The sequence below is a fragment of the Bubalus bubalis genome, chromosome 12 (assembly GCF_019923935.1).
Source record: "Bubalus bubalis isolate 160015118507 breed Murrah chromosome 12, NDDB_SH_1, whole genome shotgun sequence".
NCBI classification, from domain to species: Eukaryota; Metazoa; Chordata; class Mammalia; order Artiodactyla; family Bovidae; genus Bubalus; species Bubalus bubalis.
In genome coordinates this window covers 24,436,728-24,457,745 of record NC_059168.1, presented here as the reverse complement: position 1 = coordinate 24,457,745, position 21,018 = coordinate 24,436,728, and the positions used below count along the sequence as shown (strand labels likewise).

The 21,018-nt window shown below is 36.4% G+C and overlaps 1 protein-coding gene across 5 annotated transcripts in view; it reads right to left on the bottom strand.

Annotated features, from left to right (window-relative positions):
• EML4 (EMAP like 4) overlaps positions 1–21,018 on the bottom strand; it is a 155,124-nt gene that overhangs the window by 61,287 nt on the left and 72,819 nt on the right. For 2 of the 5 annotated variants that reach the window (XM_044925853.2, XM_025260918.3), the window contains exons 3-7: positions 8,670–8,799; positions 5,652–5,825; positions 3,668–3,796; positions 3,168–3,193; positions 2,942–2,974 (exon numbers count right to left, since the gene is read on the bottom strand). In XM_044925853.2, coding sequence (XP_044781788.2) covers positions 2,942–2,974; positions 3,168–3,193; positions 3,668–3,796; positions 5,652–5,825; positions 8,670–8,799 — 492 coding nt within the window. The remainder of the gene's footprint in view (positions 1–2,941; positions 2,975–3,167; positions 3,194–3,667; positions 3,797–5,651; positions 5,826–8,669; positions 8,800–21,018) is intronic. The other 3 variants (XM_025260922.3, XM_025260920.3, XM_025260923.3) reach the window with 3 other exon arrangements.

Sequence of the window (21,018 nt, the reverse complement as noted above, 5' to 3'; positions counted from 1 at the left end):
TTATGTATTTCTAATTTTCTCTGCTCATGAAATTCTTTTCTTTGGATACCCAATTGTTCACTTACTTCCTTTCAGGTGACTCCATGTCACTCTATGTCTCCCCTAATCACTCTATATAAAATTGCACTTCTCCCCTCTCCTGTTCTTCCTCAATGTGTATTACTTCCTGATATGTTAAATAGTTATCACTTGTTTCTTATAGGGAGCATATAAGTTCCACGGAGTTCAGACAACATGGTATAGTGCACCTAGACAAGCGATTGCCCTGTGTACACCCTATTTCACCTCCTCCTCCTTTCAACCATGGTTTCCTTTCTTCAAAGTGCTGATCAGAATATGCAGATTTACTGCTCTTTTACTTTGCTGGGCTTAAAGAACACAGTCCTTTCAGGTCAAGCTTTCTCTGCTACCACTCATTTATGTATACCAAATGTAAATCAGCTTGTTCCCAAATCAAAGCAGATGGCTTAGAACAAGTCACACTTGTCACTGTCAAAAAAGAGCTAGAGAACTAATAAATCACATTTAAAAGGACTATCCAAAAATGAGATACTTTAAATAGCTAAAGTATAAGAAAATGTGCTGTGAAATATATTATGCAAAATGAATACTAAATCTACAACTTACATCAAGTGAAGACCATCTATTTAATGGTCATCTTTTCATCTTAACTCCACATATTTAAGTGCAAAGTTTTACTGTTACATTTATAATAACGAAAATTTATTTGGTACTATGTGCCATGTGCTATGACACTTCGTTATCTTTAATTTTTATAATAATCCTTCAAGGGTTTTTATTGTTGTCTCAACTATAGATAAGAAAACAAAGACAAGATTGATTAATCTGCTTTTGATCACAGGTTAAGTAAATCTGAAACCAGTCTTGACTTCAACTACAGGTGTTAAAGATCTGCAGTACGTTGTTTGTTACACATCTCTACAAGTAAATTAAGATTTACAGGCAATTCAAGCATAACTGTCCAAAACCAAACTATTCTTTTCTCCACATCTATTCCTCCTCAAATGTCCCTTATTTCAGTAGATGCCTCTTACCCACTTTCAAGCTTGCCTTCATAGATTCCCTCTGTTCCTTACCTCTCATACCCTACCTGCAATCTCTAGAACCATCTACTTTGCACAGGTCTGCTTCAGTCAGACCTGAATTATGTAGCAGGCTGAAGTAAGACTTCTTCAAAATACACTCTAATGATATATATAGCTGATTAAAGTGGCAAAAGAACAAACTCAAATTTCAAAAATAAGGCTTAATGCAAGCAACATTTGACATTATTAAATTCCAACGTCTGGAACAATTCCATCCATGGAATTTTCCAAGCAAGAGTACTGGAGTGGTTTGCAATTTCCTTTTCCAGGGGATCTTCCTGACCCAGGGATCAAAATCTCATCTCATGTCTCCTGCACTGGCAGGTAGATTCTTTAGCACTAGAGCCACATACAATTCCTGTCATAGAATTTAACTGATTTTTCTATATCCTTTTTCAGTTTTTCATTCCATCCTTTCTTCCCCACTTTGGTGATCCTTCTCTAGCAAAACTGTTCCCTTTTAAATACATTCACTTATCTGCCTATTTGGGTGGTTTTGAAAACTGTCACCAACACAAACCACTCACTTATGACCAACTACGCATAAGTTAGTTCCCTTTTCCTTCCAAAGGGCATACCACAGCATGACAGAGAGGCAGCCCTTTCTCATTTACCATAGCTATAAGGATTTTTATAAAATGTAAGTTCTTTAGCAAAACATGTAATAATAGTAGCACCTTTTTATAGGTACAGTGTTTTCTGTTTTTAAAGTACTTCCATACATATTCAGCAGTATTGTGAAATAAGCTTTATAGTTACTATTCTCAGATTAGAAAAACACCCAAAGATGTTGCCATTTTGCCTATGTCACAAGATTGCTATACAATATAGCCAAATATTAAGCACAGACAGTCTCCATTCACTGCTCCTTTCACTATCATTATCTCTATTTTTTTTTTAATGTTTTGGCACATAGAAAGAATTGGCTTTGTAAATAAATTTTCACTTTTCCTTAAGGTATTTCAACCATTAATCTGTACTTAATTAAGAAAGAGAAAATAAGACCTAACTGAAGGAAAACAGTAGCAAAAATCAACTTTATTTAGAATTTCTATGTAAAAACAAATGACCCAAAGAAGATCACAAATACTTTCTTAGTAGAATCAAAGAAAGTAAAAATCTGTAGAAATCAAGTTAAATGTCTAACAAAAATTTTAACCACATGGTATATGGTTAATATAATAGCATAGAAAAATAAAGATAACTACGACACACAGAAATTAGCTGTAAAAAGCATGCACAGGGAGGACATGCTTTTCCTTAGAATAGCATGCTTTAATTCAATTTGCAGGCAATTGAAGGGGAACGTAAAACTGATATATAAATCTTACCTACTTCGCAATTAAATTAAATACACATTTACAGAAAGTCTGCTCTCTTTTTTTGGGTCAGAACAAGCCAACAACAGCAAGTAGCCAGAAATTACAATTAATATAAAAGAAAAATTTAAGAGGAAATGGATTTGCTAGACTCATTACATTTTAAGTCTTAGCTTCAAGAAATGAGTGATTATTTGCAATGAAGTTGGCAAGACAGGAAACTGAGTTAAAATTTATCAATCTTTTAAATGGCTTTTCTAAGTACTTTTCTTTTTTTTAAAGGGGGGAAATTCCCCTTGGTATTTTATACTGCTTTGTGATGATATATTTATTTCTACTGTTGACTTTGACTCTTCAGAGCTCACAGAAGTGGAAAAGTGTTTGGATTTACTAGTTCAAATTACCGTATTTTCTTCATTAAGAGGAAAGTGAGGTAGTATAAATAATGAAAAGCCAAATAAGAGATCCAGAAAGAAATTAACTAAGAAGGCGACCAACTGCGTAGCTTATTCTTACCTTGGCTGTTTTTTTCACGGGTTGACATTTTTGCTGGTTGAGACAAAAATGACACATCTTACAATAAAAATTAAGAGATTTTCTTAGATGACTATAAAATATGCTTCTTTTTATTATTGTGAGCTAATAAATAAAATACACTGAATGAAAATAAGTCAATATTCTTGTCAAGAGGGAAAACTTATGATTTAGAAAAAATATTTTTTAAAAAGGATTTTTAATTTACCTTGGTTGATGATGACATCTTTATGCCTACAAAAGGAATTCAAAGATATTTATTTCATAACCTTATTTGGCTCACCATTATAAATCACCTGAAAACTGCAAAAGCTTTAATGTCTAGGCTACATCCCAAATAAATCTGCAGATGTGAAATGCAGGCATCAGTATCTTTAAAGTTTCTCTCTGGTCTCAACTACTAATATACACTGTGTCATAAAACAAGGAATATTCCATTAGGATCACTTAAATAGTAAAACATAGAAAGAATTTATGAAAAAATACTCAAATTTTATGACATTATTGAGATTTATTATGAGTTGAGAAGCATTAACAGGAAGACATAGCCTTTTTTAAAGAACACGAAAGAAAAAATGTACTTAGAAGAAAAAAGATATAAATTATAAATACAGATTTTTAAAAACAATTCAAACAAGGCATATAACTGTACATGCAAACCTGATAGTAAAAGAACTAGTAATTTTCAGATAGAAGTATAATACTTACTTGTCTGTATTTTTTATAACTTTCGATATTAATTTTGATGTGGAAACTGCCTTCAACAATTTATTACGGCTATCGTCTGAATTTTCCCATGAATTATGTGACTTTTCAGCTGTCGATGGTCGTTTTATGCTGGAAGAAACATATTAATTTATTAGAGAAAAATTCTATGCATAGCAATGAAATGTAATTGACAGTTTGAATAGAACATATAAGCAGCAATTAACATTTTCTTAAAGCTAATCCAGAAAAGACAAAGAATGATTAGTTGAAAGGTTCGGTGCTTGGATGAGTGAAGGAGTTAAACAAGGCAATTATCTAGTCTGTTTTTTAATTATCACTATTTTTCAAAAGATTCGCTAGAATAAATAGTACTCGATTTTTAGAACACTCATGTGCTTAAATCTGAATAATTACTCTCTCTCATAATTTATGAAATTGTGTGAACTTGTGAAAAAACTTATTCAAAATCATGACAAGGCTATTTTCATTTTTTTATGTCCTCATGTAATTAAATTATATATGGTACAAATGACAATTTCTAAATAATTGTGGGACTAAAAGCAAAACTCTTCTTTGTATCTCTCAACTTTACCCATGATCAGAAATAAACACATTTTAATACAGGAATGTTTTGATATTATCAAAACTAATCCCATATATTTGTAACTGAAATATTTTGATTTATAAATGAATCTTTTGCTGCACTGTTAACTGCCCTACAACTCATCCAGTCTTCAATGCATCTTGTAATAGTACATTCAAAGAGAAATTTAGAATGGCAAGCACATTTCCAGGAGACCTTAAGAAGCTGAAAAAAGAGATCTGGGACAAAGATGCCAAGTCAAATCAGAACCTTAAAGAGACTGATTACAAAAAAGCCACCTTTAATCACACACAATCCAAGGCTGCAAAACATTAATAAGCTATATCCAAGAAAAACTCCACATTAGATCAGGCAGAAGAATTACAAACCATTAAGATAGGATAAGAATCTGCGTGAGACACACAAAGCATTTTAAAAATGTTAAACATGCATCAATCAAGTGAAGGGTGTTGTGTTTTCCCAAATTTTCCATTAGAGATTTGAGGCAAAATAGTAAGCTAATCAAACAAAAATATATTAAAAAATCTTTTAGGAATGGATGTCATTTGTTTTTATTAAAATCCTAGCCAGTTCTGGGAATGGTTTAATATTTTCCTAAGATTTCCAAGTGGAAGTATGATGATAAAATATATCTATACCTAATTATAAAGCTTGAATCAACATCCCTAAAGCAGGCAAATTTCAATAAGTTGGTCTAAATATTTGATTACAAGGTAGCTGTAGTGCTGAACTCCCAGCATGCAAGTTTGGACCCCCAATTTAGGCTCACACATATTGTTAGGTGGTTTCTCCCTTCTCCCCTTCTCATAACTTTAAAATATTAATTATTAAGACACAGAGAGAAGCCCTCAAGCAAGCCTTTAGCATAGAAAAGATTAGGAGAAATGAATTCAATTCTCTACTCAAGCAAGAACTTATCCTCCCAAAACCCAAAACTGAAACTGAGATGCAGTCCCAGTCAAGAGCCGTATGTTGTGAAGGACCCTGACAAGCTGAAGGTTGTAATGATGCCAAAATATGGTGAGCATAAGAACACATGCAATTTTTTATTCATGGCTATAAATTTATGCAGTTATATATATATTTTTAATATTCTGTAATTTTAAAATGTTTTGGTTTTAGAGTACGTTACCTTTGCCTTCCTTTCATCTTTATAACTTAGCTTTTTCCTCAAGTTTTAACTTATAGATTTTGAATGATAATTTTAAAATATCATTCCCCAATGTGTTAAAATACAGATTACTGCCATAAAGAAGTGAAGGGGAAAAAGTCAACAAGTTTTTCTCTTAGAATCCATGGATAGCCAACTTTTTCTCCAGTCACAGAATTTAGGGATCATTACAACCATTCCCTAACTCTGTACTTGGGGTCAGTTAAAACCTTTTGGTGGGAGTAGAATTCTTGCTTTCTTGAGTTTGCCTGTGTATTTGGAGAGGCTGTGAAGAGGGCTGGGGAGAAGGTGATGCTCGAATTTGTGGACTTTGATCATTAGAGTGAGAGTCCTCTTTTTTCTCTCTCTGTCCTTGTGGTTTTTCTTTCTTTTTTTCTGTACCACTGTAAAATAAAGTATAACATGGAACAACACATATTTAAACAAAAAAGATAGCAAATGATAGAAAAAGTTACTACTATTATATAATTCAAAATCCTAAATCATACAGCTAATACAATTTACACTGCTTTCATTCAATAATGAAAATATTTCTTTAAGAATTCTGGAAGCTATTAAAATCTTCCGTAAAGAATTTGTTATAATTCTAAGACAACATATCCTATGAAGATTGCCCCCTTGGACCAAACTGGCCTCTAATGCCTTATGCCATCCTAGCAAATTTGGGGGGACAGTAAAAGCTCTCTTAACTGACTTCAGTTTACCCAAATCAGAGCATTAGTGACACTATCCATTACCTCTGGTTAGGCACACTGACACCCAAGGAACTCTAAATGCTCACATTCTGTAGGCTATGCTCTAATTCCTATTTCTTTTGTACACTTCTGCTCTCACCAGTTGAGTTTTACACTTACCAAGAGTCAACTGTGTTTCTTCCCCTGAACTTCTTTATGCCAGTTGTATTTGTTATTTTAATGATTAAGTTAATAAAATACAAAGAAAACTGACAAAATGTACATAGAAAAGAGAATAATTTCTATGTAAACTAAGCTGAATGCTTTGCAAAGACCAAATAAAAATGAATTACTAAAAGAACTGCTGCTAAATTTTGTGTAGGTGAAACAATTACAAAAGATTAAGGAAAAAAATCACAGAAAAAAGATGGTTTCTATGTAATACCATTTTGCAAGAATTTTAAGTTTCTTATTCTATCTAATCTTAAAAAGTGAAACTAAAAATTGTAAAAAACAATTTATGGGTGTATTTTACGCAAGACAGTAAGTAGTCTAATGAGATATGCATATTTGAGAGGAAAAAGGGGGAGACTCAGTCTTTCATTAAAAAATTGACAAATGACCATAGTGAAAGTCGCTCAGTTGCGTCCGACTCTTTGTGACCACATGGACTGTAGTCCACCAGGCTCCTCTGTCCATGGAATTCTCCAGGGAAGAATACTGGAGCCCTGGGTAGCCATTCTCTTCTCCAGGGGATCTTCCCAACTCAGGGATTGAACCTGGGTCTCCTGCATTGCACACAAATTCTTTACCATCTGAGCCGCCAGAGAAGCCCATGTGAACATATTTTAAGCTAAAATAAAATATTTCAGATATTTATTTATAAATTCACATGATTCCACACTGACTCTTGGTTAATGAAGCATCGCTATCCCTAATCACACTTGGATAAGCGTCCTTATACTGCACAAACACTTTTGACAATATTATAAAACAGATGGAAACAATGATTCCAGAGTTGAAAAGGTATAAAATTGCAACTATTTTAACCAAAGGACATTTTAAAATTTACTATAAGGTGCATAATCTACAAAGAAAGCATGTTTAAGAACATGCTAAACAAATGTAAATAGTACAATGTAATCACATGATAATAATGAATAATGTTCAAATATAATTTTGACAGTAACATTTCTTAATCTAGTTCATTCTGATACCTTCTGACTTCAGACTGGCTTTTGATTGTCTTGTTCATACTCAATTTTTACAGTATGTGCTGAGAAATTTAATTCTACCTCAAAAATATCAGACTAACTTTGAAATTTAAAACTGAATTAGAAACTACTTCTTTCTTACTGGTCTTCAAATTATTCTGAATTCACAGCATTGGGCCAGTAGTCTTATATGGACGCAGTAGATTTTCCTTCTGGGCTATTTCAAAACAAAACACAAAGCCCCTGCATCATAAATTAACAAACTCATCTGGTTTAAACTAAGTCACTACTGTACATAATACCACTGCACATAACTATAGCTATGTAAGAAAACGGGCTGAATACAAACTATCACTGGATACAACAAGGAAGTTTATTATTAAAAATTGTATTAAAAATTTCCACCACATGCTTATTTTTTCGTCATTTGTCCTTTTCTCCTGAAACTGGAACACAGGTAATTAATTTTGGCACGCTTTGGAGGATAAAGTCTAGATGCTGTAACAACGACTTTATGACTCAATTACAGAACAGGATTTTTAAAAGGCCTAAAGATTCTGTCATTTCTTCACCATTCCTGTAGTCAAATGTCTGGTTAACATCTGTGAAAACACACTGACAAAAAACTCAGCATTAGCTTATTGAGGCAACCATTTTCCATCAGCATATTTTAAATATTATTCTATTACTTAAAGTTTTTCTTCAATCATTCTTTGAAGAAAACAGTTTTAAGATCCTGTAAGCAATTTTATTAGAATAGACTAAATTAATTAATTCATGAAAAGAACATAGAGAATGTAAACCTGTAATATCCACTGAAATTTTTATATTGCAATATTTCCACTGCCTTCCTGTCCACCACTCCCTAACACACACACACACACTTTTAAATTAAACCTCAATTTTATAGTTATGATTGAGAATAAAAGTTATAGCATCTAATCTCCCACCAATGTACATACATACCAAAGAGTATTTCTCCTTTAAAAATGCTGTATCAAATGTATCACTTGCTATGCAAAATTCACTTATATAATTACATTAAATATAGTCATGCTTATCTCAACAACAGATGCTTATTAAAAAGAAACAAAACCAAACCAGGAAATGAAACTGCTTGCTTTCTTTAGTAAAAACCAAAAACTTCCCACACAACTCCATAGGTATGATGAATGTAAACTCAGCGAGTACAAGCAGGATATCATTACATTCAGACAAAGAATTCAAAAGACATGCTCACTTGAATTTCATACAGCTCTTATTTCATATTCTTTTCAAAAGGAGACTGAGTTATCACATTCAGATAGTTTTGCAATGTTAGCTTTTTACAAATGCATACCTTTTAGCAGCAGATGAAAGAGTTTCTTTTCTTGCGATTGAGACAGAGCTGGTGTGACTTGGTTTTCTGTTTGTACCACTCCCGTTGGTTATACAGGACATAGAAATAGCTTCTCGAAGGCCTGGCTGGCCTAGATACGGTTAAGAAAAAAGTTTTAAAATCAAATTTCAAAATATTCCTCAAAGATTAGAGCTTTAAAAGTCAGTCCATTAGTGTTTAGATCTAATAAGCAGACTGCCCACCCTGCCATAGGCAACATACAAAATTATTCTTTTTCAGTAAGCATCAAGTATACAAATAAGAAAGGAATGAGTACAAAAAGATAAATACCTGTAAACTGAGACAACTCTATGTGATATATAAAGTTATAAATTATTTGGAAAAATTATATAAAAACACAATGAAATAGTTATTTCCGCCACAGAATAATGAACTTTGCTAGCTTGTACACCCAACTTTAATTAGATACATCTCCAGTATTGTCTAAAGTTCAAAAGGAAATGAATAAGATCTGAAGGTCTCAGAGAAATCCATTATGTAGCACATAATATTATTGTCTGAAGATTTAATCTCATTAAAATAGACCTATAAAAAAAGACACGCTAATTTGCTAAATTGCAGCTAGAGTCATTCTCTAACTAAATGGCTTGTTTTCCACACATAGTAGTTTTAAAGGACACGATTCAAAGCTGTGCCTTAAGTAAACCACAAGTCCCCACATATCAGCAATTTTCAGAAAGAGCTCAGGTTCTGTCAAAATTTAATTCATTAGAAATCCTAGATATCATAAATCTTGAATTTTAGAATATTGTTCCCTATAAATAAAGCATAAATATATGAAATAACCTCTGTTATCTTCATTCAAACAGGAGGAGGACTGGAATACATGTGTGATGAATATGCTGGCATGGTAAGGAAGACAAAGTCACAAGATACGAGACACATCTATTAAGGGTCAAATTTATTTAAAAATTTGGAAGTAGAGAATAATTTTGAATTTTTGGACTCAGTTTTCTCACATGAACACAAGAAAATCTTTTCTATTTGGCCAATCTCATTTCTTTTCCTTCACAGAAGCACAGAGAGCAAAAACTTTTATGTACAGAGCCTACAATATTTGGCACCCTAGAATGTTACATGTACGATAGTAAAGCACCGAATTTCTGACAATAATACACTGTTGGGAGCCACTTGTGTCAATCATATAAAGTGCTTCCTTAATTTTGAGATTCCTATTCTCTACCTCAGACAGAATGAATCAGAAAAGAGGAAGGAAAAGACCTACTACAATTTATTTTTCAAACTTTCCAGGAAAATTTTCACATATAAGGTAAAGTAACCCCCAAACTATGCTAATATCACTGATCATCAGATCTAGTGATGGTCTGCTCAAATAGTGACTTCTTGTTACCTTTTTTTTTTTTTTTTTTACTGTAGTAAAACACTCATAAAAAGTACCATTTGAACAATTTCAACATGTGCAATTTAGTGGCATTTGGTATATTCACATTGTTGTGCAACCATCACCACTACTCAGGTCCAGAACTTTTTATCACCCCAAACAGAAACCCTGTACTCATTCACCCCCCCATTCCCTCCTACCCATCCTCCCAGCCCTTGCCAACCATTAATCTTCATTTCCTCCATAGTTTTGGCTATTCTGAGTATTTCATATACATGGAATCATACAATATGTACTTTTTGTGTGTGGTTTCTCGCACTCAGAACAATGTTTTCAAGGTTCATCCACATGGCAGCAATGTAAGAGTATTTTATTCTTTATTCTTTTTATGGCTGAATAATATTCAATTTTACAACTATGCCATATTTTGTTTATCCATTCATTTGCTGATGGACATCTGGGTTGTTTTCTCTCTTTGCTACTGTAAATAGTGCTGCCTTAAACATCTGTAAACAAGTTTTCATTTGAACATGTTTTTAATTATTTCAGGTAGATAGCTAGGAGTTGGATTGCCGGGTCACAGCATTACGTTTAACTTATTGAGGAACCCCCAAACCCAGCAGCTGCACCACTTCATGTTACCAACAATGTATGAGGGTTCCAATTTCACATCCTTGCCAACACTTGTTATTTTCAGGGTTTTTTTTTTTTTTTTTTTTCCAACTGTAGCCATCTCTGGGAATTCAGTGCTATCTCATCATGGTTTTGATTTGCATTTCCCTAATACTGAGAATCTTTTACTGGGTTTGCTGGCCCTCTGTATATCTTTGGAGAACTATCTATTCAAGATCTTTGACTATTTTTCAGTAAGAATATATGATGCAAATTGCCCACAGTGCTCTCTACATACACTTAGAAACTGAAACCCCAAGGTATTCCTCCTATATTACATATTCCTCTATATTACATGTAGAAATGTCAGACAGCACACCATGCACACCCATGCACACACACACACACACACCCCTGGTATACAAAACATTACTGGCTGTTTCTCAAAAAATTAAACATGAAAGGACCAAATGATCTGGCAATTCCAATTCCAGGTATATACAATCCCAAAAATTGAAAGCAGGAAGTCAGGCAGATATCTGTATATCCATATTCACAGGGGCATTATCCACATAGCCAAAAGGTAATGCTCAAAATTCTCCAAGCCAGGCGTCAATAGTATGTCAACCGTGAACTTCCTGATGTTCAAGCTGTATTTAGAAAAGGCAGAGGAACCAGAGGTCAAATTGCCAACATCTGCTGGATCATGGAAGAAGCAAGAGAATTCCAGAAAAACATCTTCTGCTTTATTGACTATGCAAAGCCTTTGACTGTGTGGACCACAACAAACTGTGGAAAATTCTGAAAGAGATGGGAATACCAGATCACCTGATCTGCCTCTTGAGAAATCTGTATGCAGGTCAGGAAGCAACAGTTAGAACTGGACATGGAACAACAGACTGGTTCCAATTCGGGAAAGGAGTATGTCAAGGCTGTATATTGTCACCCTGCTTATTTAACTTATATGCAGAGTACATCATGAGAAATGCTGGGCTGGAAGAAGCACAAGCTGGAATCAAGATTGCTGGGAGAAATATGAATAACCTCAGATATGCAGATGACACCACCCTTATGGTAGAAAGTGAAGAAGTAAAGAGACTCTTAATGAAAGTGCAAGAGGAGAGTGAAAAAGTTGGCTTAAAACTCAACACTTGAAAACTAAGATTATGGCATCTGGTCCTGTCACTTCATGGGAAATAGATGGGGAAACAGTGGAAACAGTGGCAGACTTTATTTTTTTGGGCTCCAAAATCACTGCAGATGGTGACTTCAGCCATGAAATTAAAAGGTGCTTGCTCCTTTGAAGAAGAGCTATGACCAACCTAGACAGCATATTAAAAAGGAGAGACATTACTTTGTCCACTAAGGTCCATCTAGTCAAGGCTATGGTTTTTCCAGTAGTCATGTATGGATGTGAGAGTTGGACTATAAAGAAAGCTGAGTGCCGAAGAATTAATGCTTTTGAACTGTGGTGCTGGAGAAGACTCTTGAGAGTCCCTTGGACTGCATGATCCAACCAATCCATCCTAAAGGAAATCAGTCCTGGGTGTTCATTGGAAGGACTGATGCTGAAGCTGAAACTCCAACACTCTGGCCACCTGAGGCGCAGAACTGACTCATTTGAAAAGACCCTGATGCTGGGAAAGATTGAAGGCAGGAGGATGCCGGGAGCTGGCATATTGCATATTGAGTGCATATTGCATATTGCGTGCAGCACTTTCCACAGCATCATCTTTCAGGATCTGGAATAGCTCAACTGGAATTCTATCACTGCCGGGAGCAGGAGCTCCGCCCATGGCAAAGGTCATGAGGAAGGAGGCTCGGCACACACAAAGGTGGGATCGAGCCTCAGGAGTCCCCCTGGAAATTCTTGAGCATCTACCCCCAAACCAGAGTCTGCCTACTTTCTGCTTTGTGCTTTCACCTACACCTCTGACTTTACGGGGGCAGTCCCCCACTACCTCTCTCTGAAAAAAGACTTAGCTTACAGCTCCAGTTAATAATTCCTGGGTGTGACAGTGTTTAACCTACAAACTCCTTTGGAAATCCTCTAGCCTGCCTGAATAGGTTTTTCCGGCCACATGTGATTGTTCAGAGCCTCCCAACTGTGAGAGGCAGGAGATGTTCTAAACTGTCTAAACACAGATTCTTTTGAGTAGTTAAAAGATTGATTACAAATTGTATTGGTGAAGGTTTTTCACTTATTGAGCCAATGTTTGCTGCTAAGTCTCCATACTCCGTACCTACTGTGTCCTTGGCAGTGTATTGATTGATATAATGGGTGTATAGAAATGTAAGTAGTAGCCTCAATGTTTGTAATCTTGGACCCTTGAGTTAATTCTTTTCTTGATTGAGCCCACCTCACCTTTGCCCTATAGGAATGCAGCTTTGTCCAATGCTTTTTTGGAGGCTGGTGCCTGACTTTGGAATAATCACCTTTAGCGAAAGATAAGTTTCTTAAAATGTTAACAGGCCTCCTGGCCAGAAGATGATGTAATTCACCTGAACTTTTGCATATGATAAGTTTGAAAGCCTGGCTTCGATTAGGACCAGGAACTGCTGTCCTTGCATGACTCCACCCCTTCCCCCACTATCCTCTATGCACAACTTAAGTACTTTGGAAAATAAAGTGCGGGACTTGTTCACTGAAACTTGGTCTCCCCATGTCGCGCTCTCTCTCAAATTCTGGCTGAGTCTCCATCTGGAGCGCGGAACCCGCCATGCTTGCTAATTATGCCTAGGCTTCTAAGATCCGACCGGGGAGGCCTCAGTGTCTCCTCTCCTTCGGGAGAATGGAAGGATGCCTGCGGCCTAAGTAAGTGGTGCAAACTTCTTGTCTCGAAGTTTTATTGGTCTCCCGCGTAAACCAAGCTACTCAGCCTCTTTTCTCCACTGAATTTTCCTACTGAGCTATCCTCATTCTATTACTCTATATCTTTGATAAATATTTATAAATAAATAGGTCACCGACGCCGTCCCCGCTTCGAATACCCTGGATCAGCCGGGGTTGGACCCCGGCAGGAGGAGAAGGGGATGACAGAGAATGAGAGGGTTGGATGGCATCACCGACTCAATGGACATGAGTTTGAGTAAACTATGGGAGTTGGTGATGGACAGGGAGGCCATGGGTTCGCAGAGAGTCAGACAGGACTGAGTGACTGAACTGAACTGACCCAAATGTCCATTGACAAATGAATGGTGTGTGTATATATATATATATATATATACACACACACAATGGGATATTAGTTAGCCTAATAAAGAAATGAAATTGTAAAACATGTTATAACATGGATGAACCTTGAAGACATTATTCAGTGAAATAGGCCAGATAAGAAGAGAAGGGCAACTGTCATATTTCAATTATAGTAGATACCTGGAGGAGTTAAATTCACATAAACAGAAAATAAAATGGTAGTTTCTTAAAAAAAAATGGGGGTGGGAGACAAGGAAAGGAGTAGATGGATGCACAGCTTCAGTTTGGGAAGATAAGAGAGTTCTAGAGATCTATGGGGTCGCACAGAGTCGGACACAACTGAAGTGACTTAGCAGCAGCAGAGATGGATGGTGGTGGTGGTTACACAACCAATGTGAATGTAATTAATGCCACTGAACTGTACACAAGTAGTGAATTTTATGCTATGTATTTTACAATAAAAAAAATGTTAAAAAAAAATCAACATATCATCAATGTTCTGAAGTCCTCCAGTTTACTGTTTAATTCTTCAAATACTTCAAGGTATCTCGTGAAATTACCATTCATCTCCACATGATTAGATGGCAGTGTTATACCTTACAGTTTTCATCAGTATCAGAAGGCTCTCTTGTCGCATCCTAGATACTTACTTCAAAAAGACAAGATTTATTATGATGTATTGGCCACTTTGAGGTATATATGTTAATACAATGGCTTCCTTTTTATTATTCACTATAAAGGTATCCAAGTACTAAGTCAGTTATACAGTATACAGAGTAATAACAATTTTAAAAATTGAAATATCTTTGTAATTATCTAGTTATTATCTTAATTATGTAAAATAAATGAAAAATAGAAAAATGAAGATGCTGATATGAATGGTAGGTCTCAAAAAACATACTATATGACTGAAAATTATCAAGTACTCTACGTTGAAAATGAAAAATCTTTGGCCTAACCGGAACTCTCATTGAATCTGGTTGATTGTATAAGCATGAGTAAACAAGAACAAAATTTAAAACACTGGAGAAGTTTTGGAGCTACACCACAGACAGAAGTACAAATCATTTTATTATATTTTTAATATCTTTATCAGAATCCTGCCAATATACACATGATATTAAGCCTTTCAGGAAGGAATTATACATTTATGTTCTCTTTCTGAAAAACTGGAGTGCAGCAGTGAGATAGGCCACTAATCAACACTTATTTTTAAATTTTGTCTTTAAGTCTATTGAATTTGTTAAATATTGCTTCTGTTTTATGTTTTTTGGGTTTTTTTTTGACCCCAAGGCATGTGAGATTTTATCACCTCAACCAGAGATTGAACCCATATCCCCTGTGTCATAAGTCTTAACCACTGGACCGCCAGGGAAGCCCCCTGAATTTTGTTTTAAATTATTTTACAACTTCTCATACAAATATGTAAACAGAGAAAAGCTACTTCATGTTCTTTTACCTCAAGGAGAAAGAAGACTTAGTATTTCATACACACCAAGCTAGCAATTATCTCCAAAAGAAACACACACACATTCTCCCAGTTAGTATAAATGGGATACTCTCTTTAGTTTTAGTCTGATTATGGTCACAATTTGCATGAAGAGTAGTAAGTCCTCTGTAACTCATTTAGAATTTAATAACTGTATGTATTCTACTTGCTAAACACCCACAACTTTATTGGCATTGTCCAAAGTATACATATATAACTCAGTATGTATAATTCATAAATACATCCAGCTGTCCTTTGGCATCCATGGGAGACTGGTTCTGGGACATCCTCCCTCTCCCACAGATATGAAAATCCACAGGCACTCAAGTCCGTGGGCCAACTGTACTATGCCATTTTATTAGGGACTTAAGTATCTTTGCATTTTGAGCATTCCCCTCAGGTGTCCTGGAACGAATCTCCTAAGAATACTAATGGATGACTGTATACTCAAAACAACTCTTGATTCTGCATTTCCCCTAATTATCCCAACCCTGACACATGCACCCACCCACCTCCATTCCAAGTTTAATATTTGGAAAACAGCCAGTAGTCTACACTTTACAATCTTCACCTCAGCCTCTACAACCTAGTTATCATCTAACCAGTTTACAGAAACTTTTCTTGAGAAGATCACCAGTGACTTCTTTTTCACTAAATTCAATGAATATTTTTCAGTCATTATCTTGCTTAACTTTTCTTCAGCATCTAATACTACTGTTAATCTTTCAGGAAAGAACAGTATTTAGGCAATGACACGTCCTTAGCTTCTAGGACACTGCCCTTGCCTGAATTTCTTCTTAGCTCTGACTTCTCACTCTCATTTGCTGGATATTCTTTTCTTGCTCAGATTTTATATTTTGGCGTTCAGTTATCTTGACACCATCATACCCTTTTTACAATTTTTTACATCTAACTGCTATTGAATACCTCCTCATGAACTTATGTGCACCAAACAAAAAACAATTAAAAACCAGGACTCTGTGATACATCTTATTCATGGTGAAAGACATTAACAGCCATTCACTATACAAACCAGAAAATAAGACATCAGTTTTGATTCCTCCACATCCTTACTGCCAACATTCAATGGCAATGAATGGGTGACTAAGAGCTCTGTTGCATCTATCATTCTTAAAAAAAAAAAAAAAAAAAAAAAAAAAAATTTCCCTCCAGTTCTGTTCAGAGAAAATTGGCATACAATAAGTTATACATAAAGTGTGGTGGTGGTTTAGTCTCTAAGTCATGTCCAACTCTTGCAACCCCATGGACTGTAGCCTGTCAGGCTCCTCTGTCCATGGGATCTTCTAGGCAAGAATACTGGAGTGGATTGCCATTTCCTTCTACAGGGCATCTTTCCAACCCAGGAATCAAACCCAGATCTCCTGCATTGCAGGCAGATTCTTTACTAACTGAGCTACGAGGGAAGCCCACATAAAGGGTACAATTTATTAATACTATGTTTTTCATACCTATGTCCCTGTGAAACAATCATAACAATCAGGATAATGAATGTGGCCATCATTCTCTAAAGTGTCCTTCTGTCCCTCTGTGATTCATTGCTCTCTCCCTCACTCTTGTCCACAGGCAACCACTGATCTACTTCCTATCACTATAGTTTGCATTTTCTAGAATTTTATATAAATGGAATAATACAGTGTATATCTCTTTTGCCTGCCTTTTAAAATTCAGCATTATTATTTTGAGGTTCATCTGAGTTGGTAAGTATATCAGCAGATTAGTCTTTTCTATAGTTCAATACTATCCCATCATAAGGATATCACAAGGTTTTAATTCACTTATTCATTTACTTGTTGGCATTTGGATTGTTTCCAGTTTTCTATATTACAAATAAAGCTACAATGAACAAAACTGTACAAGTCTTTGAGTGGACACATGCTTTCATTTCTCAAAGGTAGATACCTTTATTTTCAAGACAGTCTTTGGAAGAAGAGACTTAAAAACTCTCAGATCAGTCGCTCAGTCATGTCCAACTCCTTGCGACCCCATGAATCGCAGCACGCCAGGCCTCCCTCTCCATCACCAACTCCCGGAGTTCACTCAGACTCACATCCATCGAGTCAATGATGCCATCCAGCCATCTCATCCTCTGTCGTCCCCTTCTCCTCTTGCCCCCAATCCCTCCCAGCATCAGAGTCTTTTCCAGTGAGTCAACTCTTCGCATGAGGTGGCCAAAGTATTGGAGTTTCAGCTTCAGCATCAGTCCTTCCAAAGAAATCCCAGGGCTGATCTCCTTCAGAATGGACCGGTTGGATCTCCTTGCAGTCCAAGGGACTCTCAAGAGTCTTCTCCAACACCACAGTTCAAAAGCATCAGTTCTTCGGCGCTCAGCCTTCCTCACAGTCCAACTCTCACATCCATACATGACCACAGGAAAAACCATAGCCCTGACTAAACGAACCTTTGTTGGCTAACTAATGTCTCTGCTTTTGAATATGCTATCTAGGTTAGTCATAACTTTCCTTCCAAGGAGTAAGCGTCTTTTAATTTCATGGCTGCACTCACCATCTGCAGTGATTTTTGGAGCCCAGAAAAATAAAGTCTGACACTGTTTCCCCATCTATTTCCCATGAAGTGATGGGACTGGATGCCATGATCTTCGTTTCCTGAATGTTGAGCTTTAAGCCCGCTTTTTCACTTTCCACTTTCACTTTCATCCAGAGGCTTTGTAGTTCCTCTTCACTTTCTGCCATAAGGGTGGTGTCATCTGCATATCTGAGGTTATTCATATTTCTCCCAGCAATCTTGATTCCAGCTTGTGTTTCTTCCAGTCCAGCGTTTCTCATGATGTACTCTGCATATAAGTTAAACAAACAGGGTGACAATATACAGCCTTGATGTACTCCTTTTCCTATTTGGAACCAGTCTGTTGTTCCATGTCCAGTTCTAACTGTTGCTTCCTGACCTGCATACAGATTTCTCAAGAGGCAGATCAGGTGGTCTGGTATTCCCATCTCTTTCAGAATTTCCCACAGTTTATTGTGATCCACACAGTCAAAGGCTTTGGCATAGTCAATAAAGCAGAAATAGATGTTTTTCTGGAACTCTCTTGCTTTTTCCATGATCCAGCAGATGTTGGCAATTTGATCTCTGGTTCCTCTGCCTTTTCTAAAACCAGCTTGAACATCTGGAAGTTCACGGTTCACGTATTGCTGAAGCCTGGCTTGGAGAATTTTGAGCATTACTTTACTAGCATGTGAGATGAGTGCAATTGTGCGGTAGTTTGAGCGTTCTTTGGCATTGCCTTTCTTTGGGATTGGAATGAAAAGTGACCTTTTCCAGTCCTGTGGCCACTGCTGAGTTTTCCAAATTTGCTGGCATATTGAGTGCAGCACTTTCGCAGCATCATCTTCCAGGATTTGGAATAGCTCAACTGGAATTCTATCACCTCCACTAGCTTTGTTCATAGCGTTGTTTTCTAAGGCCCACTTGACTTCATATTCCAGGATGTCTGGCTCTAGGTCAGTGATCACACCATCGTGATTATCTGGGTCGTGAAGATCTTTTTTGTACAGTTCTTCTGTGTATTCTTGCCATCTCTTCTTAATATCTTCTGCTTCTGTTAGGTCCATACTATTTCTTATCGAGCCCATCTTTGCATGAAATGTTCCTTTGGGATCTCTGATTTTCTTGAAGAGATCCCTAGTCTTTCCCATTCTGTTGTTTTCCTCTATTTCTTTGCATTGATCGCTGAAGAAGGCTTTCTTATCTCTTCTTGCTATTCTTTGGAACTCTGCATTCAGATGTTTATATCTTTCCTTTTCTCCTTTGCTTTTCACTTCTCTTCTTTTCACAACTATTTGTAAGGCCTCCCCAGACAGCCATTTTGCTGTTTTGCATTTCTTTTCCATGGGGATGGTCTTGATCCCTGTCCCCTGTACAATGCCACGAACCTCATTCCATAGTTCATCAGGCACTCTATCTATCAGATCTAGGCCCTTAAATCTATTTCTCACTTCCACTGTATAATCATAAAGGATTTGATTTAGGTCATACCTGAATGGTCTAGTGGTTTTCCCTACTTTCTTCAATTTAAGTCTGAATTTGGCAATAAGGAGTTCAAGGTCTGAGCCACAGTCTAAAAACATTAAAAACTCTAATGAAGTTCAAATAACTGAGTTTTCTATTATTTGCACTCACTGTGTCCTATTTAAGATATCTTTGCCAAACAAAAAGACATCTTTGCCAAACCAAGGACACTAAGATTTGCTCCTACTATGTATTTTTTTAATGGAAGTCTTAATGGCTTTAGTCCTCACACTGAGGTCTATGATCCATTTTTACTTAAACCATTTATAACAACCTGTAACTCTAGCTGGAACTCTTACTTGTGGTATGATTCTTGTCTGTATCACCATGCTTAGCATTCTGCTTGAATCCTAGAGAACACTTAATATCTAAGCGACTAAACGAATGCATTCTTCACTACTACTGCCTCAAATTTCTCTTCTGGATTATGATTAGTTTATCTCTATTCTCCCTTCTGGCACTGTTATGACCTTGTTCTTAAAACATCCTGTACACTGGGTCAGAAATCTTTCTAAAACATGCTATGTGTCTTTGAATTGAACATGCCATCAACTGTAATATATACCATTATCATGAACAGCACCAGAAAGAAGTGCTGCTTATAAGAACTGTAAGACGCAATCAACAGTAAGATACACTGCAATTCCAGAGATGTTAAAATGCAAGAAACACAGCCATCTTAGAATTAATGGATTAGTGTAAATCTACCTGTCGTTACTTAATTTAAAATCCTTTAATGGCTCTCCAGTGTCCTCAGGATAAAAACTAAATTCCTTAGCAAGGCATAAGAAAATCTTTCACTATGGGCTCTCTTCACCAGTTGAAGCTCATTTTTGACACTCCCAACTTCACACCTCATACTTCTGTTTATTTTAAACTTCCAAACTAAGTACTTTTTACTCCTCTGCACTTTGCTCCTGGATGGTCCTTCTCTCTGTAATACACTAGTCACCTCTGCTTGCCTACATTAACATATATTCATTATCCATTTACCCATCAAATATTTACTCAAGGACTATTATTATCCTAGCCTGTGTTTACAAGAGAATATATAAGGGAGCCACGAGCATCAGGGAATTAAAATCTTGCAAGAAAATCACACTAGCACTGAAAACATAAAGTAAGTACAGCAACAAAATGAAATGAAGAGAGTATCATACAAGTACAGAGAAAAGACACACAATTCTGTAAGGATGATTAGAGACACAGAGCCCAAGAAAGGCTTCCTAGAAAAAATGCAGAACAGCCTTAAAGAATAAGTAAGAGGTAGCCAGGTAAATGGAGAAGGCAATGGCACCCCACTCCAGTACTCTTGCCTGGAAAATCCCATGGATGCAGGAGCCTGGTAGGCTGCAGTCCATGGGGTCGCTGAGAGTCGGACACGACTGAGCGACTTCACTTTCACTTTTCACTTTCATGCATTGGAGAAGGAAATGGCAACCCACTCCAGTGTTCTTGCCTGGAGAATCCCAGGGACAGGGAGCCTGGTGGGCTTCCATCTATGGGGTAGCACAGAGTTGGACACGACTGAAGCGACTTAGCAGCAGAAGCCAGGTAAATGCAAGGTGATAAGATACACGGATCTTTTTCCAGTGTGTGTAAA